Source organism: Rhinichthys klamathensis, unplaced genomic scaffold (assembly GCF_029890125.1).
Source record: "Rhinichthys klamathensis goyatoka isolate OS25496 unplaced genomic scaffold, OSU_Roscu_1.1 h1tg000046l_1, whole genome shotgun sequence".
NCBI classification, from domain to species: Eukaryota; Metazoa; Chordata; class Actinopteri; order Cypriniformes; family Leuciscidae; genus Rhinichthys; species Rhinichthys klamathensis.
Window position 1 is genome coordinate 518,467 of NW_026606593.1, and position 22,206 is coordinate 540,672.

The 22,206-nt window shown below is 38.2% G+C and overlaps 2 protein-coding genes across 3 annotated transcripts; one reads left to right on the forward strand and one right to left on the reverse strand.

Annotated features, from left to right (window-relative positions):
* Positions 1-1,123: 1,123 nt before the first annotated feature.
* On the reverse strand, positions 1,124-5,974 carry im:7138535 (uncharacterized protein LOC797998 homolog). The gene is made up of 8 exons (XM_056247311.1): positions 5,847-5,974; positions 5,664-5,770; positions 5,276-5,398; positions 4,916-5,181; positions 3,447-3,527; positions 3,246-3,362; positions 3,019-3,162; positions 1,124-1,285 (listed from the first exon to the last, which is right to left on the reverse strand). The coding sequence occupies exons 1-8, from the start codon at positions 5,888-5,890 to the stop codon at positions 1,127-1,129; spliced, it is 1,041 nt and encodes a 346-aa protein (XP_056103286.1). The 5' UTR covers positions 5,891-5,974; the 3' UTR covers positions 1,124-1,126.
* A 1,214-nt stretch (positions 5,975-7,188) lies between these two features.
* Positions 7,189-21,607, forward strand: hnrnpul1l (heterogeneous nuclear ribonucleoprotein U-like 1 like). 2 transcript variants are annotated; one of them, XM_056247312.1, is made up of 15 exons: positions 7,189-7,445; positions 8,761-9,186; positions 10,013-10,193; positions 10,268-10,341; positions 11,227-11,366; positions 11,472-11,571; positions 11,717-11,829; positions 11,948-12,214; positions 13,837-13,959; positions 14,851-14,979; positions 16,284-16,452; positions 17,182-17,451; positions 18,934-19,151; positions 19,248-19,439; positions 20,574-21,607. In XM_056247312.1, exons 1-15 carry the CDS (start codon positions 7,229-7,231, stop codon positions 20,700-20,702), a joined length of 2,748 nt encoding a protein of 915 aa, XP_056103287.1. In that variant the 5' UTR covers positions 7,189-7,228; the 3' UTR covers positions 20,703-21,607. The 2 variants fall into 2 exon arrangements, with proteins under 2 accessions (XP_056103287.1, XP_056103288.1); XM_056247313.1 differs by having other exon boundaries at positions 8,770-9,186.
* The last annotated feature ends 599 nt before the right edge of the window (positions 21,608-22,206 follow it).

A 22,206-nucleotide genomic window follows, 5' to 3' on the forward strand; every position in this document is an offset into this window, starting at 1 on the left:
ATTATAACAATAACGTAAATATTTTTTAAACAATCCCTAAGTGTTACTTAGTTTAAAGTCAACATGAAATCAAAAGTAACAATTATTTTTATATGGAATACTGCAGCATTTATAATAAATGATTTATTCGTGCACATCATCATTATTATTTTTTTAATAATAATATCATAATCTTTAATACCAAAATTTCAAAATAACTTCCCCTCCCTCTTCTCTGATGACGTTTTACTGGCGCTAGGGCAGGACAACCTGTCACTCACATCATGACATCACAGCAATAGCAAATCACAACCATCAAATCAATTCCTGATGGACAAAATCAAGTCCCGCCCTACATTTCTACTTGTTCGAGAAGCCGTTTCACTTGGATATATGTCCCAGTAGGGAAGAAAAAACTTTCGCAACTTCTGTTTCATGCCAACTTGGGATAAACTACCTTTAGCATTGTGAGATAAAACTGCAAAAGGGTAGTTTTTACAGTTTATAAACCCATTTCCAACATTAAGAGTAGAATAGGTTAAAGGGTTAGATTACCCAAAAATATGTAGGCCTATTTATTCACCCTCATGTCGTTCCAAACCCGTAAGACTTTCATTCATCTTCGGAACACAAATGTCTTTTAAATGAAATCTGAGCGATTCAGATTCAACCATTCATAACGACACATATTTTCACACATATGTACTCAATTAAATCTCAAATTAGGTCTTAAAAAATTATATTAATTATTACTAAAAACTATAGAAGAATGTTAGTAGTTTTCATTGAATGAACTATCACTGAAAAATGCAGATGTAAAAAAATAAACGATGACATGCTAAACAAATGATGCAAATGTAACAAGGAAAAAAGAGTTTAAAGAGAAAAAGTTGTTTTTAAGGAAACGTAATTGCCTTTAATAATATTTTGGTTGTGAAAATAAAATACAGCTTGTAGCAGTTCATATTTATACATTTCATTGAAATGAACTTATAACATTTTTGTTCATCAAATTAAATTTGTGCATTAAGTGCTTTGAAACAATAAATAAGGATTCATTTTTTAATCTAGTATAGTCCATGATCATTCATGTTACTGAGAAATATTGCTTAAAATAAGCTCGTTGTGTTGTGTTAGTTACAAACCACTAATTTTCTTTATTTTTCTTCTTCTTTCCTGAATATTCTCGCCTTCTCTTTCTATACTGACCACCACCTCCTCCCTCACTGCGGCCAGTGAAGCTGGGCATCGGTGGCTCAATCTCTCCTGGACGTCCCCCTCTGTCTGGGACACTGCCCATTAGTACCTGCAGAAACAAATGTTTTGCATAAATTGTTCTTAAAGTACAAGTTCGCAGATTTTCAACCAGCTTTGTTTTGATACAATGTCGGAAGTATATGTAAATGAACAATGTTTACTCTCTCTGCGTCTGACCTGGACAGAGAAATTCATGTTTATTTGTCAGCAAGAGTCCGTCGGATGACACAACATGCATAATTCAACGGACTTTTGACAGCTCCAGAGCTTTTGTGAAAACTACAGATTGTACTTTTGCATTTTCGTATCCCTGGCCACGGACAGTCGGATTGACAGAGGCTTACTAACCGGGCTTGACATTCACTTTTTTGCTCAGCAGCCACTGTGGCTAATGGTTTTCTGAAGTTACTAGCCACTAAGCATTTTCACTGGCCACAATTTCGACATTGATACCATCGGAAAAAACTGCCATTTAGATATTATTAACGTATCATAATTTGGCAGAAGGTATATTAAGCTGCTGTCACTTTAAGACCTGACGCATATGTTCATATCTGTTTTCTTTTCTTTCTCGACTGTTTACGTTCAATTAAAACATAACTGACTGTGTTTACATGAATACTCGCCAAGACTGGCATTTTGACATTATGATGTGTGTATTTGACGGTTTAAGTGCAATAAGCAGCGAAACATAACTCAATTTACTTCTGAGAGGCGGCTTTACGTGTGTGCACTTTGGGTGCGAGGACAAAATTAAAATTATGCGCAATCCCATGGCGAAATTCAAGCCCTGTAATAGAAACAATATTCATCCGGAGCCTTTTTTAAAAGACTACAATTGAAAAATATCTATATTTAAATTAAACCTGCCAAAGTGGCTAGGAGGAGTGACTGCGTTACATGACACTGCTAAAATCCAGCCACAGTTGGTGGGTGTTAATGTCAAGTCCTGGTTATTAACAAAACCGAAATGGTAAGTGTAGTGTGTCACTGAAAATTTTATTGTACTTCATCTACTCTTTAAACAGCATTATGGTAAAAATACTATGTCTACAGGCTTCTGTGCCGAATTTTGACTACTTGATTGCCTAATCCTAACCACACCACACATCTAATCCTAAACGTAACCATACTGGGAAGTTACACCAGTACGTGACGGCGTTTTGCTTCGCTGTTGGACAGAAGGTACTCCCCGTTCATTTTCTTCCTAATTAACTGACGAAATGGCAGTTTCTGTCAGTTTTTTTCCTTTGGCCTAGAACTCTGTTTTCGTAGTCATCCAGTTTAAAATGGAAACTACAAACACAGAGGTTTTTCAGATTTTTCGTTGCAGTGTTCTCTCCATATTTACAATTTGCTAAGAAGTATTTTCTACACAAGCAAGGTATTTGACTCTGGTCAAGCCTATCCAATAGGAGAAGACTAAAATGGTAAATGGTAAATGGACTGCATTTATATAGCGCTTTCACAGACCCAATGGCCACCAAAGCGCTTTACATTTTGCCTCACATTCACCCATTCACTCACTCATTCATACACCGAGTCATGAGACTATGAGTGGCCTTGGTTGGCTACATGCCCAGTAGCATCGATTTCAAAAATGTTTTCGCCTAGGCAGTTCTACCACATAGGCAAACAAACTTTATTGAAAGCCCATTTTGCCAGTGGTGAATTACCCCTTTATATCTTTTATTATGTAATTTCCCTCACTAAATTTAATGCACTCAATGCTAGAGAAAAAAGTGAATTATTGTTAGAAGCAAAACTTTGGGTGAAGGGCACCTTGTGAACAGCTGTTGAAGGCCCTGCTTTAACTGGCCTAATGCGAGACTCGTCCTCTCTGGTCGCCAACAGCATAGCAATGGAGACGAACGACTCGGGAGAAGGTGAAAAGGGGGCCATGGAAGAAAGCACAGCACTGCGTTCCTTGAAAGAAAAGAGATCATTTGCTCGGGGAAACAAATATTTCAATACATACTTGAAGGTTTGCAAAAAAGAAATCTTAGTACCTTTCCCCTCTCTCCCCAAGCAAAGGATTGTAGCGTGACATAAAAACGCTTGATAATCATTTGGCGCCGACACTCATAATCCTTACAGAGAGCTCTGTTGATGTCATCAATCTTTTTCTAAGAGTGAAAAAAATTATTGTGAAAATATTTGTTATGGAATAGAGTTCTCAAATAGGTCAAATGTAACTTTGTAATGCATACCCATTGCTCAGAGTTCAGACTGGTATTCAGTAACGCTTCTGGCAATTCACCTTCTGGGAGTGATGTCAGCCGTGACTCCACCTGAATGAATGAAGCTCGTATTATGTTTAAAAAAAATATATATATCTAGCGCACTCTTGAAAATAAATTTTCTTTTTTTGCATCTATGGTGCCATAAAGAACCTTTATCATCCATGGAACCTTTAAATTTCAAAAAAGTGGTATTTTTATAGTGGAAAAAGGTTCTTTAGGGATTATTCAAATGCTTTTCAAACTAGGGTAAGAAAAAAAATGGTTCTTTTAAAGTCACCATGAAATCAAAATGGACAATTCTTATTTTTATATGGAATATTGTTGTATTTATTAGATAGGATTTACCATGCACATCTTTTTTTTTTAAATTCATGTGCCCTCATAATATTTAATCAAAATAACTTCCACTCCCTCTTGTCTTCACTGATGATGCGTTTACTGGGGCGAGAACCTGTCACTCACATGACATCACAGCGATAGCAAACAACAACCATACAATCAATACCTGATGGACAAAATCAAGTCCTGCCCTACCTTTTTTTCTCGTTCGAATGTCATAATAGGGAAGAAAAGTCTTCACAACTTTCATTACATGCCAACTTAAAGAACTGAAATGTTCTTTGGGGATCCTAAAGGGTTAGGCCTAATTCACCCAAAAATGAAAATTCTGTCATTAATTACTCACCCTCACGTCATTCCAACCCCGTAAGTTTTTTTTTGATCTTAAGAACATTTATAAAGAGATTGTAAAACTATACCATGTGAATTGAGCGGTTTAGTCCAAATTTTCTAAAGAGACTCGATCGCTTTATATGATGAAATGATTTAATTTAGGTTTTATTCACATTTAAACATTGATCAGCGAATATAAACAGAGGCTCAGCCGAACGTGTTTGACACTCGAGAACAAACCTCATTGGTTCTTGCAGAAGCTCAAACCTACTGTGTAACACGAGAATGAACCTCATTGGTTCTCACGCATAAAATGAACATGCTTGAGCTTCCGTTTACCACAACTGATGTGTGAGTTGATGAATGTTTATGTGAATAAAAGCCTAAATTCTATCTGTTCATCATATAAAGTGATTGGACTTCAAAAATAATTGGACTAAACCGCTCAATTCATATGGTTTAGTTTTACAATCTCTTTATGAACTTTATAAATCATCAAAATGGTAGTTGCATAGCTAGTTAATGGAGGGACAGAAAGATCTCAGATATCATCAAAAAGTTCTTCTTTTGTGTTCCGAAGATGAACGAAAGTCTTACGGGTTTGGAACGACACGAGAGTGAGTGAGTAATTAATGACAGAATTTTAATTTTTTTAAGTGAACTATCCCTTTAAAAGGTTTCTTGTGAAAACCCCCATTTGGAACATATATTTTTAAGAGTGTACCAATTAATTACTAGACATTCAGTGATGATCTGTTTCCTACCTCTGTACAGGCATCACTCATCTGAGAAGCTGTTTCCAAGCCAAGAGTCTGGAACAGCTCTGCCAGACTCTTATTTACTTCTTGCCATTTAGTTTTATCCTCTTCCACTTGACTGGTTTCCTGATGCTCATCTTCATTGCCCATAGTAAGACTCTCCCGTTTTCTTTGCTCTTTGCCATTTGTCTCACAATTCTGATCTGCATCTTCTGGATGGCGCTCTCTGTACGTCAGCATACGGGCTGCCATCAACTCTGACACCAAATACTCTGTGAATTGAAAGATAATATGCACAGTAGTTCTTCACAGAAAATCTTAGAAATGCACAAATTGAGAACATCTATCACCACCTCCCTACCTTACCAGTCACTCTGAACAACAGAAGTGGGCAAAGGTGCTCTGATATAAGAGCATTTTGAGGACAGGACATCTCCTTCAGCATCTCCCTCAACTCACCGACCAGAACTGCACCACCAACTCTCCGTGCTGAAGCACAGATACATTTTATGCATAATACCAGCAACAACAACAACAACAAAAAAAGGATGGTTAAACACAGTAGTGCAAAATGTTGTCTAGGCAGGAAAACGTTTTAATTTTTAATCCCAGGCCTAGAATTAAAGCTAAATTTACATTATTATTAGATTTAAAAGTGCAGGTCTAATCATTTAAATAAGATACGTGCAAAACAAACTACTAAAAAACGAACATGGATGGAAAGCTTGGACTTGTCTGGGTTCGGTTATGTTACCTGGAGCATCGGGAAAACTTTCTCTTAGTTCTGAGACCAACCAGGTGAGCAAAGGGCAAGGCAATTCGTCACATTTGCATTTCTTCAAGCACTCTCTGCTCTTATACCTGTGCAATATAAAAATTAAACAGCTGTGATTGTTATTATTTTTTTATATCGCTGTTTATTTTTAGCGCTAATCACCCAAGAGCTTTAATTAAAGCGATTGCACCATTATCTCTCTCCATAGTGTACTTCCCTTTTACTGTCTATGGTACTTCCTTGTTCAGCATTGACGACTGTTGTTGTAAAACAAGGCAGTAGAAGTCGCTCTCTGCAGATATCCTATTGCTAGACAAAAATAATCGAATCGATCGATCGATCAAAACGGACTTTGGTTTTAAACCATAGACAGTAAAGTTCTAAACTTATCAACAAGATAAGAAACGTAGCAAAGATTGGTCTTGCTTATTAGACACACGCGGATCTATCGTGTTGATTCTTTTTTTTGCTCGCAAATAAATAAATAAATAAAACGTAAATATAAAAACAAATACAAGTAGAGAAGTCTCTTTTCGTAATAAACACAAATTATATGTATTAAATATTATAAATATTTAAAGTGCCATTTATTTTGGCACTTATCCCAGTTTATGGTTATTGTAACTGGGACAAAATATAATGTATTTAACTCAAAGTTGTTGTTTTTTATTTGAGCAAAATTTGATCTACATACATTTCTCCCATTTCTTTGTTCTCTGTGAATTACAAAAAGTACTTTAAAAATGTATTGAAGTCCCAGAATAAAAAGGCTAAGATTTAGCCCCAGAATAAAAAGGAAATGTGTTGTATTTGACACGTTTACATTGTTTTATATGAATGTGTGAACTGTAAAAAAGAAAGAAAAACATGAAACGGAAGTTTACGGACATGGCTGAGTATGACGAATATGATTGGCTAAACGGGCCTCAGACAGACAGCCGCATTAGCCAATCAGCTTCAGGGACAGAGCGCGCTCAGACTCTCGCGAGGCGGAGGAAGTGGGCTACCACGGTCACCCTCCATTTTTGATACAATCGTAACGAGAATTTGCTTGAGAGGGAAACTGACAGATAAAGGTAAATAATTGGTTTTCTGCAAATATGATTAAGTATTTATGTTCTGTTTGTGGCTTAAACTGGAATGTGGTGATTTTAGAGTATGCATGTGAGGCTGGTGGATTTTGCGCGCAAATTATTTGACTTCGTAGTTCGCTAGTTACCACGAATGCTAAGTGTGCGTTAAGTCAGTGGCCACGGTAAACCATGTTACTACATTGTTTTGACACTTAAACAAATGGATTTGGTATGTGCATGTTGTTGTTTTTAATGTAATAATGCCTAAATACTATATACAATTCAGTGAAATTCTATTTTAGCTGCAAAGACCTTTGCCTCTGTTAGCCAGTTAGCTTGCGCGGGCTAATATTTTAGCGATTGTGAAGATGATCCGCTGAGCGCGTACAGTAACCAATCAATGACTCGGGTTTGTTTACTCTGATCTACAGGCGCACAGTTTGGAATAAACTGCTGTAGGGTGCATGAACAATGAGCGGGCTTAATGTTAAAAAGCTCAAAGTCAATGAGCTGAAAGAAGAGCTCCAGCGACGAGGCCTGGACACTCGCGGGCTGAAGGCGGATCTGGCGGACAGATTGCAGGCGGCACTGGAGGCCGAGGCGGCTGGCGATGCTCCATCGGGCGAGCAGGAGCAGAACTTCGAGGCTGGCGGGGAGCCTGGAGAGGAGAATGATGATCAGGAGGAAGGTAATACTTGTTTGTATGTTAATGTTTTGACCTGGCTATGTTCCGAGGCAGTAATCCAGGCTGTTGTTGCAAATGGAGATGTGCTTCACTGTGAGATTAGGAGAGATTATTATTTATAAGGGACCGCCTGCCAGCGTGTATAACCACCATAGGGTTAAGCTGTAGGACATCCTTCTGTGAAATAAAGCAAGCACTGGTTGATATTTTTCAATTTAAAGGGAAGTGTTTTCATTTGTGGAAAATGACAGGGAATTTTACAGCTAGGTCTGGAAAAATCTTGTAGTAAATAATTATTAAATTCTTTTAGTAAGAACTTTTTAAAAGTCATGGATATGTAATGGGAATTTCTCTCTCTCTCTCTCTGTAATACACACACACACACACACATATATATATATATACATATATATACACATTAGTATTAACACTGTTATAAGTACACCTTAAACCTTCCTTTTTGTGAAATAGATTCTCTTAAAATAATTTAATAATACTTAAATTCCTTGAGTAATACTGAATGAATACAAAAGTGATGGTAATTAGTTGTTGAAGACATTAATGCAACAAAGAAAACCCTACAAATTTACATACAATTGTTATTTCCTAGCCTGAAAAAAGCTTTCTGTAAAAAAGACGGCCCATTAAAATACGGGGGTTTCGTTTCACAAATAACATGGAAACGTTTGGATTCGTGCCAAAGGAGGTAGGCTATGTGAGACCAACACCGTCTTGGTTTCAGTTTAGCTTTAAATTAATTTGTTTTGGCTCTTTTTATGTAGCTACTTATATTTTTTTATTCTTGTTCTGTTTTGAATACCATTCAATTTAAAGATTTTAATTTAAAAATGTAAGATTTGTTGCGGAGGGAGGGGAATTAAAACCGCCTATAAGCTATGTGTTTATAGTGTTTATAATGTTTGAAAACATTTACATTTATTTACCAGTATTTTACATTATTTCTGAATGTAATAATAATATGCAATTAACTAGGGTTTTTTTTTCTGTCAAAAACTAAATTTTATGTGTAGTGGTTTGTTTTTGTTTTACCATGCAGCAAACAATTTTAAAATATTGTTACAATTTACTTAAATTACTTTTTAATTTGCTTAACCGATGGTATTAAGAGTCCAAATTTCTGTCTGTTAACCAGTTAATTATGAGCATCCCTAACATATATTGTGGGCTTTTTTCTCTCTTTGTGAATACATTCTTTTTAAATAATCCATGAGTAATTCTAAATGACTTCAAGTCATGTAAATTAGTTTAAAGACATTAATGCGACAACATTTTATAATTCTGCTTAATTTCCGCACAGAAATTGCAGCCAGTGAGAAAGATTTTGGAGAAGAATCTAAGGCACAATTTGATGATGGCAACAGCACAGACCTCTACCAGGGTGGATTTGACGATCAGGGAAATGAGAGTAATGAAGGCAACGAGGACAGCCCCGAGACCCCCATACTTGCTTTGGGAACGAGTGATTATTCATCGGATGCGATGCCGGAACAAATGACAGAGCAGTACTCCTATGAGCAGGATGAAAACCAGGAGCCTGAGGCCAAGAAGCCGTGCCGTGAGGAAGCAGCCGGGAAGCAGTATAAGCAGCCGGAGGAGATGAAGCAGGAGTGTGAGGAGACTCCTTCTCCTGCAGAGCCAGAGGTGGAGCAGAAGTGTGACAAGCCAGCATCACGGCAGATCCCAGAGGGAGACTCAAGTCAACGCAGCCAGCAGGAAGAGTCAGGTTAGTCTTGTCAAGTTTAGAAACCACAAGGGGTGAAATCTCTAATAATAGTTGTTATATTACAAAAACATTTTTTTTTAGCACATTATTAAAGAAATAGTTTGCACAAAAATGAAAATGTCCTGATTATTTACTCACCCCCAGGCCATCCAAGATGTATATGACTTCCTTTCTTCAGCGGTACAGAAATTAAGGTTTTTGAGGAAATCTAATCTAATCTCCATCTAATGCAAGTGAATGGGGATCACCATTGTCCATTTTTAACAGTCCAAAATTCATTTTTAGGTAGATTTAATTAAGTTACGTTGGCACATCAGGAAGGTCACGCTTGATATAGGCTGGGGTCGTGTGAATGGAGAAAAATCCTGAAATGTTTTGCTCAAAACCCTTAATTTCTCCTCTGCTGAAGAAAGAAAGTCATATACGTTTTGTATGGCCTTGAGGTGAGTAAATAATCAGGAAATGTAAATTTTTTGGGTGAACTATTCCTTTAACTCAGTGGTTCTCAACTACATTCCTGAAGGACCCTCAACACTGCACATTTTGCAGGTCTCCTCAATCAAACACACCTGTTTCAGTTCATCAGCTCATTAGTATTGACTCTACTGCTTTAACTTTCCACACACAGTCCCACTTGATCATGATTATATGGGCTAGTTTAATGTATTTAAAGGAAGTCATTGCCATTCGTGCCACCTTCCTATGCAAATAAGGGTTCATTGTACAATGCACATAATTCTTAACAGTCAGAAGTTAACATTAAATGTGGTCTTAGCATTTTTATTTGATGTAGCTTATGATATATTAATTTATCCCAATCTTTTAGAGAGTTTCGAGGTGAAGCCCGAGGATAAGGCCGACGAGGACGTACCACAGCAGGCTGAGCAGGCTGGTGACTGGGATGCTCAGCCTAAATCAGAGGATGATAGATACTCGTCATACAGTCGCAAGAGGTCATATGATGATAGTCGAGGATACGGTTACTATGAGCATCGTGAGGAAAGGAGGTAAGTTATGCCTCCTTGGATTTACTTCGATATTTTGTATTGCTCATTCTCAGAGTTCTCTTCGGTTGTTGTAGGGGACGATCACCACAGCCACCAGCTGAAGAAGAGGAGGAAGACATTGATGATAAACTTGTGGTTATTGACACCTGTGAGTGCTGTATTTTCATTAGGGATACCCAATACTGAGCTCATTTATTCATTCTCATTAAAATTCTCCACACAGCGTCTGCACAGTGCTTGTGTCCACACAAGGAAACATAGACAGCAGAATGGAGATATTCAAGATTAAATCTGTATCTATGACATAAATGTATCTAATTAATGCAATATTAAACATAAATTCAGTATTTACGTTTGTATAGCTGCGGCATTTAAACTAAAACACAATAGTATATAAGTGAAAACATTAACTGTTGCATGACTTATCTATAACCATAGGTTCCATATTTTATTGCAGGAAAAGGTCATGTGATTGCTTTACTGCTGCACTGGAGCAGCTCTAAATGTGCGCTCTGATATTTAATGAAAGAATGATAAAAGAAACGGCTTCTCGTAGGCTTCTACGATACATTTTAAGAGGCATAATTAAGCATGAAAATTACTATAGGAAATATCGTTTACACTTTATTTTAAGGTGTCCTTGTTCCAGTGTAATTATACATTTAAGAACTGAGTAATATTGAATGAGAATATGTACTTACTAATGGGTTAAGGTTACAATTATGGTTTGGTTCATGTTTTTTTGCCAACTAATAGGATTCAAATTCTTTTGGTTTCTCTACCCAACATTTATAAAAAATTACAAATGGAATAAAAGTACATTGTACATAAAGTACATATACCAGTATAATCAACTGCCAAGTATCGGTATCATACTCGTTCTAGAAAACAAGTGGTATTGGAATATCCCTAATTTCCATGGTTCCTGGACACACAATTTATTTTAAATGTGGTTAATAGTTTCATATCCAGAGTTTCGTTCACATCACAGAATAGTACATTACAGAATGTCTTCTGGTTTGTTTGTCTCTAGATAACTGTGACCTGCATTTCAAAGTGGCTCGTGATAGATACAGTGGTTACCCACTGACCATTGAGGGTTTTGCCTTCCTGTGGTCAGGTGCTCGAGCCACTTATGGTGTTACCAAAGGCCGTGTGTGCTTTGAAATGAAGGTAACAAAGATGCTGTTTAATACGAGTGTTGTAAACCAATGCCATGTTTGATTGCCTTAGATATCTGTAGATATACTGATCTCTCCTGTCCTTTCCTTTGTTTAGATAAATGAGGAAATTTCAGTAAAGCACCTTCCTAGCTCTGAGCCTGACCCTCATGTGGTGAGAATCGGATGGTCCCTGGATACATGCAACACTCAACTCGGTAAATGGACACCCAGTGCCTTTTTCTTTAGTGAAATGAATCAAACAGTGGTCGATTTTCCTGGAAAGTGTGGGGTTTATGTTTTGTGTTGTATTAACATTGTAGTTGAACTAATTTATTAATTATAACTTTATTTATATTATAGGTGAAGAACCCTTCTCTTTTGGCTATGGAGGAACTGGCAAGAAATCCTCCAACTGTAAATTTGAAGACTATGGGGAAAAGTTCAGTGAAAATGATATCATTGGCTGCTATATTGTAATTGTTTTTCTCCTTTTTTTTATATTACATTAAACAATGCATCTTAATAAGGTCTCAGACATTGTATTATTAACCTTATTTCTTTTATTTTTCCCACTCGGATTGCCTTTCATAGGACTTTGAAAGCGGTGAGGCAGTAGAGATGGCTTTCTCCAAGAATGGCAAGTCTCTGGGCCCGTGTTTCAGTGTCACTCGAGAGGAACTGGCCGGACGTGCTCTTTTCCCGCATGTATTGGTGAAGAACTGTGCCATAGAATTCAACTTTGGACAGAGAGAGGACCCCTTCTTCCCAAAACCAGAAGGCTTCACCTTCATTCAGGATCTTGACCTGGACGACCGAGTCAGAGGGACACTGGGACCTACCAATAAGACTGAATGCGAGGTTTGAAATGACAGTTAACATTTGAGATAAATATTCATTACTTATAGCAATCTCATCAAAGATTTTATAATGACATTTTTTTATTATTATTTGCAGCTGTGGCTAAAATGTATAGAACTATAAATTCATAAACATTTGCTGGAAAATTATGCCATTATCTGATATGTTTCAAAATGTCTACCTGTTGTATTGTCGAAAGACTGCACAGTTAATTCTTGGGTCAAGACCCTTATCTACAGTATATAACCGGCTATATAATGATACCATTATTACACATTGCTTAATACATAACAGAAAAACAAATGTTTATGTTTGCAAGGCGTACAAACTAACATGTATAGTCATGGCTAGAAGTATTGGTAGTGACATTGTTTCGCAAAGTTAGCTGCTTCAGTGTTTGTAGATAAGTTTTGTCACGTTTCTATGGTATACTGTAAAACAATAAGCATTTCATAAGTTTTAAAGGCTTTTATTGGCAAAAACATTCAATATATTCAAAGAGTCATTATTTGCAGTGTTGACCCTTCATAACCTCAAAATATTAAAATATGACAAGAAAAAATAACACTGCTACATTATTAATAATGCGTCAATGTTTTCGAAAAAGAAACAACTAAAAGCAATAGCTGCATGAGGTGAAGCTGAAGAGTGAATGAACACCAATAAACTGAGGACCGTTCTATATGACGCAACCTATTTGAGATTAATCAGAGATCCTAGATACACAACATAAACGTAAAATTATAACTTGTATCTGCACAAAGTTACGTGCTAGCCAGAAAGTGTTACTCCCGTTGTTGATGCGCTCTTCCCGTAACTGCGCTGAAACACGGGCAACTAAAGCACAAAGAACAACATTCTTCAGTGTTCTCATTATAATGTTATGTATGGCGGATTGGCGCTGATTATCTATCTTGCACTTAACTGTATTTTCATCTACTTTATCAAGTGATTCCAGACATCCCTCCGCTTTTTCTGAGCCATAACGAGAAATCATTTTAGTTGTTAAATAGGCCTACTGTTGAACGAGAAAAATAACACTGCTGAATTATTGATAATATCAATGTTTTTTTTAAATAAAGGAACCTATAAAAGGGATGTCTCAAATTATCCAATCATAGTCAATAATGTTAGGCATTGCCGTTTGAGCTGTGACTGAGGAGAATGAACACCAGACTGTCACAAAGCACAAAGAATTATAACATTCTAGTACAATAGTGATCTCATTATAATGTTATGTATATGGAAGATTGGTCCTGCACATCTTGTTCTTGACTATTTTCATAATCAAAGTGATTCCAGGCATCATTGCATCACATCATCGCTTGCACATCCCTAGTTTATATGAATAGTGAAATTATGTTTTCTGGGCATTTTGAGACTGGGACAAAAAACTGTGAAATTTGGGGTTTTGGGTTCTTGCCTGATTAAGCTTTTTGCAATATTTAAAATGCATCTGATCACTCTGCACAATAATCTACAAACAATGTGAATCAACAACCGAAGCACCAAACTTTGCCACTGCCAAAACTTTTGGCCACAACTACTTTTACGCGATCAGTGGACAGATGATGTTGGTGATGGCTGATTTGTAAAATGTTGCCTCAACATTTTCTTCTTAGATCCTGATGATGGTTGGTCTGCCTGGTACTGGAAAAACCACCTGGGCCATAAAATATGCAGAAGAGAACCCAGACAAGAAGTACAACATCCTGGGCACAAATGCTATCATGGATAAGATGAAGGTATGGCTGCTGGATATAAACCTCTGTTAATATAGCAGAAACTGCATTGTAAAGCCATGCTGCTACTGCCATAAGCCCCTTTCACACAGAGATTCCGGAAAATACATGGATAAAGTGACCCGGGATTTGACCCGGGTTCGTTTGATTTTGCTTCATTCACACTGCCAGTGATTTGCCGGAATCAGAGAGCGCGTTCACACACAACCCGTGTATGTTCCGGAAAGACGCGTGACGTTGGATGTGACGGGTCTCTACTTCAGTCCAGTTTGCAGACATTTTTTTGTTCTTTCTTGTATCGATGACAAACACAAACCTTCTTCTAGAGTAACTGAGCCGCACGATAACTAGGTCATTGCAAAGGCTCGTGAATCCTCACTACGACACACCCCTTATACAGCATTGGTTCTGGCTTTTGTTCACACAGCGCGCGTTCCGGGTCTGAACACGGCAATGTTACTAGGTCCCCAACCCGGTATCGATCCCGGCATCAATCCCGGGTCGTGTTTGCGTTCACACAGAAGGCACTCTGGCAATTTGCCGGCAATTTGCCGGGTTCAAAGCGCTGTGTGAAAGGGGCTATACACGTTCAGACAGAAATCTTTGCCTGTGGATCTTGTGTTTAAAAACTAAGGATGGGCATTAACTCGAGGTCCATTGTCCTTCAGTGTTTAGCTTCAACGTAATCAAACACACCTGCTTGTAATTTCTACTAATCCTTAACGCCATGATTAGTTGGTTTTATCAAGGTTAGAAAAGCTAAACTCTGCAGGACCATGAGGGCTAGAGTTGCCCAACCTTGGTTAAGACCAATAACTCAACTAGTTGTTCAGGCCATCCACCAAAATATGTAGTTCCTCCAATTCCTGAAGTCTATTGTGTCGTTTACGTCAGGTCATGGGACTCCGTCGGCAGCGCAACTATGCCGGGCGCTGGGACGTACTTATTCAGCAGGCCACGCAGTGTCTCAACAGGCTCATCCAGATTGCCGCCCGCAAGAAGCGCAACTACATCCTGGACCAGGTACTGCCATACTTGCCTGCCTCTGTGCTGTTCTCACAGCTAAAGCTCTTCCCTTCCTTCTCAACCCTCCTCCCCAAAAGCAACCCCACATCCACTGCTGCTCACTGATGCACATGTTCATTAATGCACTTTTGATCTCTCTGTAGCTTAGTCCAAAGCATTGGTTAGCCTATTGTGCTCCTGAAGACTTGTTTTTTCCAGTCCTTATTTCTTTGTCCTGAACATGTTGCTGAATTATGATTTGTTTTGTTTGGCTTTACACGTTAAAAACGAGCAGTGAAAGAATGCAGTATAGTATGTTGTCACAATGAATATTTTTGACTTTATGTATTGCCTTGTTGTAAAGAGATTTTTGCCACACTGTACAAGTAGTCCATGACATTAGTAAGATGTTGAAAAACAAGTAATCACTGCCTGGTGAGTAAGAAAACACCTTCTGTTGCTATGGTAACTGTAAAGAAAACGAGAACTTTTCATTAGATAAACTTGGAACTTTACTTGAATGTTGTTTTTAAAAATGAATGGCAGGTAAGTGGAAAAACTAACCTGCTTGAAGTTTACAGGTAGACAGTTCCAGAGGTTGTAAGGTAGGTAAGGTCAAAGGACATGCTAATGGGTCCTTTAGGAGTCTGTGAGTATGCACAGGTTGGTACTAAATGTTTGTCCGTGTCGGGCATTCTGGTCTTTTCAACGGGTGAGTAAAGGTAAGTGAGGGGACCCAGGCAGTGCATGTGTTGGAAATACAGAAGTGAGGGTTATTTACATTCCTCCGAAATGTAAGATGATTTCTTTGCAGACAGGACAATATGTACCAGCAGATAATGTCCAAATCTCTGTCGTTGATGTTTAGAAATGATTGACGTAATTCCATTAAGAGCATGACTGTGTTTTGTTAGTTTAAGAGAAAACCATAGACTGCAGTCTTGCGCTGTCAAATAAGAATTTAATTTCATGTAAATTCATGTAACTTGGATCTTTTATTGTATTGTAAGAAACTGACAAACCAGTTGTTTGTAACATAAGTGAACGGCTTCTGTTAAAAGCGCTAGTGTGAGGGAAGCAGAAAGGGTCCCCTGTACACTGTCAGTCATTCATAAACTCTCATGTGTCGGCTCAGTTCACGGTAAGTCAGTTGGGGTTGTGAGAGACAACCGCTAGTCATTCCAGAGCAGTAACTATAGACATGAAAAAAAACTCTCTCACTTTCATCGTTGCAGGAATCCAATTCCCCTCCTATGGAACGCAAAGCCGTAACAAAAGCAAATAATGAACAGCTTCTACTTCTTTCTTGTCACCATTGCTAGACAAATGTATATGGATCAGCCCAGAGACGAAAAATGCGTCCTTTTGAAGGTTTTCAACGCAAGGCTATTGTAATTTGTCCCACGGATGAGGATTTAAAAGAGCGAACGTTAAAGCGAACTGATGAGGAAGGGAAGGATGTTCCCGATCATGCTGTGTTAGAAATGAAAGGTAGGAATGCCATGGATAACCAAAACAAATGTTCAAAACTACACACCAGATCTGCTTTTGCTGTTTTTTTGTTTTTGTTTCTTTGTTTCTTTTTTTTGTTTGTTTTAAGACTTGGAAGAACCCACCCGTCCCTCCTTCTGTTAAACCTTTTTGCCAGATAAAAGAGCTCCTCTCACCTTTTTTTTCATCTCTTCCTGCCCTGTTAACCACATTTTATTGCATTGTCTCTCATGCCATTCGTCACCACTGCAAACCAGCTCAGATAATCAGGATTGAGGAACAGAATTGCTGCAATTGGCTCAGGCTCTCCAATTCACTTCAGCAACTGAGCAGTTTGTATTGGCAGTACTATTAAATGTTAAATAAATTATTGGACAGATGCCCTTGGCTAGTTCCTACTTATTTTGCGTGGACACCTTTTATCATAACACTCTTTTTCTGGCAACTGTTTTTAGTTTAATTTCATTCCCTATGGCCCCCTACATTGTCCTCATATTCCTACTCTCGGACAAGGGTTTTCTTACACAGCTAAGGCAACGTTTGTCCTAGAGCATGTTACCTTTATCACCACATGATCCAGTTCTCTCTCTCTTTTACTCTCTTTGTCTCCTTGTTCTGTCCCCTCCCCTGTATTTTTGCTGTCACCATTGTATGGTGCTGATTATGATTCTCTTTGTCTTTTGCCTGCATGGCTATTCTGTCCCTCATTGCATGCCTCTGCTCCCGCAGCAAACTATGTTCTGCCTGACGCCGGCGAGTTCCTGGACGAGGTGCGATTCATAGAGCTTCAGCGGGAAGAAGCCGACGTCCTCATCAAGCAGTACAACGAAGAAGGCCGTAAAGCAGGCCCTCCCCCGGAGAAGCGCTTTGATAACCGCCAGGGTGGTTTCCGTGGCCGTAGCAACTTCCAGCGCTATGACAATCGTAGTGGACCTCAGGGTGGTAGAGGAAGTGGCTACCAGAACCGAGGCGGCTCCGGAGGTGGAGGCTTCCGAGGAGGTAAGAGTGTCGAATTTGTGAGTTCTGTGTGTTTCAAGTTTAGGGTTAGGAAATGAAAGAAAATAATACTTTTACTCATCAAGAACACATATTGACAAAAGTTATAATGTTGCAAACAATATCTATTTCAAATAAACGCTTTTTAAATAGAAAAACAAATGTTATTTTAAAGGTATAGCGGAGGATTTTCTTTTTCCGGGTGGATCATCAAGACTATTGGTCCTCCTAGTTGTCAATCATTCTGGTGATATGTCAACGTAAGGCCGTCGTACGTGCTCTTCCCTAGGTAGTTTTCGCTTTCTGCGCATGCGCACTTTCAGGTGTATATGTGTGGTGAGCTACGGTTTCAGCCATTCATTGAAGCTCGCCGTTCTCACCGGGTTTTTTCAAAATGTCTGAGGGTCGCAAGAGAAAAAGTGTCTACGAATTGTATGACAAGAAGAGAAAGGCCTCTGAAGAAAGAAACAAGACCAGAGTGTTTTTGGGAGAATATTTCACACGCTGGCGTGCACTAAAAGCACAGGTTGGGCTTCCCACTGATACCTCAGTCGCGAAGTTTCTACTCGACAGGTAAAGTTTGTCCTGCTATTTGGAAAATCCATTTAAAATCACTGCTAGTAAAAGTTTAATAGGTGTTCCCTCTCGGGAGCAAATAGAGTGTTGCGCATGTGCATTTTTAAAAAAAATTGGAGAGGGCGAGTCTTCTCTAAAATTCGGAAAGATCCTCCGCCATACCTTTAATAAAAACAATAGAATCCCGAACAAATGTATCACTGTTTCCAAAAAAATATTAAGCAGCACAACTTAAGTTTTCAACATTGATAATAAGAAATGTTTCTAGAGCAGAAAATCAGCAATATTATTACAATAGAAAATATTAGTGCTTTTAATTTGTTTGATCAAATAAACAGACTTTGTGAACAAAAGAATCTTCTTTCAAAAACATTATATATTACTGACCCCAAAGTTTAGTGCGGTCATGTTTATACAATTATTACAGCCATTACACTGGAATACTTGATTCCGATTGGTCAGCCGTGGCATTCAGAGGTGTGATATTTCCTAATATTTATTTGCCATCATCAGTGGCAACAGTGTATATCAGTACTCTCATATGGTTAACTGAAACCGGTGCTACTTTCATGTCCCTCAAATCACACCATAAACTCCCTTTTTGTTTCATACAATGCAACTGCTGCCATTTTAGCTCTCTGTGATGGATTATATTTTAAACGATTTTGGAGGACTTTAGTATTAATAGTACTGATATTGTTGCAGTGTATGTATAGGCCGATTGATTTGAACATTGTAAGGGACTATTGTTTCTTAGCGCAAGGTGATACAAGTTATCCTGGTCTGGGTGTATTTTGCAATTTAATGACCAGCCTACTATACAGTTATACCTTACTTATTGTTCTGCATTGCTGGTTAGATACTGCCTACAAGAACTAGTTGTTGATAATCACTCAACTTATTAATTAGGATACAACCGTGGAGGCTACAGCCAGAATCGCTGGGGATCTAACTACAGGGATGGAGGCTCAGGAGGCCGTGGTGGTGGTGGTGGTGGTGGTGGTGGTGGTGGTAGTGGTGGTGGATACAACCGCAACCAGCAGTCTGGAAGCAGTTACAACCACAACCGCCAGGGCTCCTACAACAAGAGTACTCCTGCAGCAACTGGAGGCTACAGCCAATCACAGGTACTAGGACAGGGCTTGCATTACCCAAGATTCATTATAGGAATCCAGCCGGACTTGTAGTTATTGCTTGCATATTATTTTCTCTCTTTTCTGTAGCCTCAGTCTTATAATCAAAGCTACAGCCAGCCCTACAACCAGAGCAACTATAGCCAAGGGTACAACTATGGCAACTACAGTCAGTACCCAGGATACAGTCAGAGCTACAGTCAAACTCCAGCGCCCACACAACAGACTTACAACCAGCAGCAGCAGCAGCAGCAGCAGAGCTACAATCAGCAGTACCAGCAGGTGAGACCGTCAGTGATACTGCATACAGGCACCAGGGCCAGATATTCACTTTTACATTAAGGGGCAATTGGAATTGATTTCCAGGGGCATTTTTACCTCTGCATGGGCACTTTTTTATGATTACTTTATTAAATGCATCTATGTTGTCTTTTATGTAAAATACTGTAATTTAATGAATTACTTCTACAGAATACTAAAACAAAAATTTATCAACATCAACAGAAGCCATCTTTACACAGCAAAGATGGAACAGAAGCCGCAACTGATATGGCATGTTTATTTACACAGACTGTTTAATACTGTTCATGTATTTACACTACAATTGCCTAAATAAAATAGTCTATATAAATTATAAAATTTAAAAAAATGTATTACATAAATTAATAGTCTGGTTGATATTGCTCTTGAAATTGTTGATTAATTGAATAGATGATGTTTTTGCATTTGGGTAAACAGCACGTCATATTCTTGTAGGCTTGACAAAATCTAAGAACCATTTATGAATTAGTTTTGTAGAAATTAGAAAATCAAGACTTCATATTGGTTGTTTTAGTAGCTTGAAGCACAAAACTGTTAATCAAGCGGAATAAATTAAAAACAGAAAGCGAGCAACGTAAATTCCCTATCACTGAAGTGGTCCATGACCAGTCTAGAGCAAGTTTAAACTCTTATTACAGTAAGTGAAGTTGTCACACTTCAAAGTGAACCTCTTACTTGCAGAATTCAGTCGTTGAGTGCACACACTGATTAAAACGGCCTTTTCAGCGGTGACTAATCTAAACGCCTCTGATTGACAATTGCATTCATAGCTCAACAGAAATGTTTGTAATTGGTTATAATCCTCAATGCTCCAAAAACATGTAAAAAGAAATTTGATGCAACGTGAGCAGATCTAAATGTAACACCACAGTTGACACTTTTCATTCATTTTTACATTTCTCTTCAATCTCAACAGCCATAAAAAATGTAGTATATTTGTGCTAGGGCATTTTTTTTCTTACATTTGGGGGGCATTTTTGTTTATTTTGGTGCAGTTTTTGCCCTGACGTCGCTGTTAATTTCTGCCCTGAAAGGCATTGTTTAGTATTGTGTTGTTGATGCATGTATTTTGATACATTGTATTACTTCCCACAGTACGCTCAGCAGTGGCAGCAGTACTACCAGAACCAGAGCCAGTGGAACCAGTACTATAACCAATACGGCAATTACGGCAACTACCAGCAGGGCGCCCAAGGCAGCCAGGGTGCTCAGGGAACACAGTAGTAGCATCGCTGCCGCTTCAGACGGCCCATTCCCTAAGCAGCATTCCTCAAGCCTTTTTTGTGATCCTTCCCAGTCTTACCCCCTTTTTTCCCCTGCTCTCTGTAAAAGTTTATTCTCTCCCTATTTATGCCAACCTTAAAGGTAGCCACATTTATGTGGCCCTCCATTGCTCTTTTTGAGTTTTGGTAGCAAGTATCCCTTTTTAGATCTTCTATCTACTTAATATTTGTTTACATGCTTGATTTTTTTTTTTTTTTTTTTTTTTTTGTGTACTTGTAGACGAGAGGTTTGACTTTTGAATTTAGTAATGTGTGGTTTAGTCTGCTCCAAAAAGCTCACACACTATGATGTGCTTGAATGTTTCAAAATAGAGCAGGAGAAATTTATCGAGGAAGCTCTGCACGCTTAGATTGACATCTGATGTATAGAGAGAGAGAGAGAGAGAGAGAGAGGCAGGGTGTTTCTGTGTTCCAATAGTTTTACCACTGATTTTATTTTTATTTTTTATCTTGTAAGATTAAAGAACCACATTTTTGCAGTAGATGGTTATGGGTATTGTTCTGTATATGATCATATGCCTGTATGTACACATTGATGTAAGACCATGTAACACTTTTGTCTAGGTACATCATATTTGAAATTTTAATAACCTAAATCTTGAATAACAATTTTCTGATGTCTCAAACCTGTGAAGGTTATCATTTTCCTTTTTATATAGCATTTTTAAAATGACTGATTGGTCTGATGCACATCTATTCCCATGTTGCAAATTAGTAATGATCCAAAATAGTTCCTTGTGTGGATATGTTTTTACCTTGTCTTGTCTGTAAAGCAGTATCTGCATATGGTTTTGTGTCAAATCAAAATGCATTATTTTGTATTTGAGAATATAATCAGAAGAACCATCCTGTGTCCTGTGTTTTTGTATAAATTAAGAATGTGAAAGCTCAAATAACCCTAAATCTGTCTGAAACCCAGCTTCAAATGTGGAATTATAAAGTTTAACAACAAAAATCATTAAAGGGGTGGTATAATGCCCTTTTCACAAGATGTAAAATAAATATCTGATGTCCCCAGAGTATGTATGTGAACTGTGAAGTTTTAGCTCAAAATTACGGAACCCCTAAAGGGACGTGGTGGTGGGGAAAAAAATAGGATGGGAGATTTTTTATATATATATATCTTTTGCGTTCCCTCGCAAAACTTTTGCGTTTCCCCGAGAAACTTTGTGTTCCCTCGCAAATATATTTGCGTTCCCACGCAAATCCTGTTATGAGCTCGGACAGACGCTTCCTGTTGAATGTCCCGCTGGCAGTGCTGATCAGAGCTCCGTACGTTAATGGAGCGTTTAATAGTTTTTTAACTTGGATGCGGTCAAGGAGTTCAGTGAAGTTGGCAATATAAGCTATTCGACCTTCCCGGATCAATATTCTTGAGCTAAACGTTGTTAAAACACAAACGACACCTATATTTACAATCACAGTAACTCAGACAGCGAGCTGAT

Bases quoted from the DNA above. Each gene is read 5' to 3' on its own strand.
- im:7138535 (XM_056247311.1), bottom strand. From the start codon at position 5,890: ATGGAGAGAGATAATGGTGCAATCGCTTTAATTAAAGCTCTTGG. The intron at 5,182-5,275 runs GTAAGGTAGGGA...TTCAATTCACAG, and splicing joins TCTGTTGTTCAGAGTGACTG to AGTATTTGGTGTCAGAGTTG. The intron at 3,528-4,915 runs GTAGGAAACAGA...TCATTCATTCAG, and splicing joins TGAGTGATGCCTGTACAGAG to GTGGAGTCACGGCTGACATC.
- hnrnpul1l (XM_056247312.1), top strand. From the start codon at position 7,229: ATGAGCGGGCTTAATGTTAAAAAGCTCAAAGTCAATGAGCTGAAAGAA. The intron at 11,572-11,716 runs GTAAATGGACAC...TTTATATTATAG, and splicing joins TACATGCAACACTCAACTCG to GTGAAGAACCCTTCTCTTTT. The intron at 19,440-20,573 runs GTGAGACCGTCA...TACTTCCCACAG, and splicing joins ACAATCAGCAGTACCAGCAG to TACGCTCAGCAGTGGCAGCA.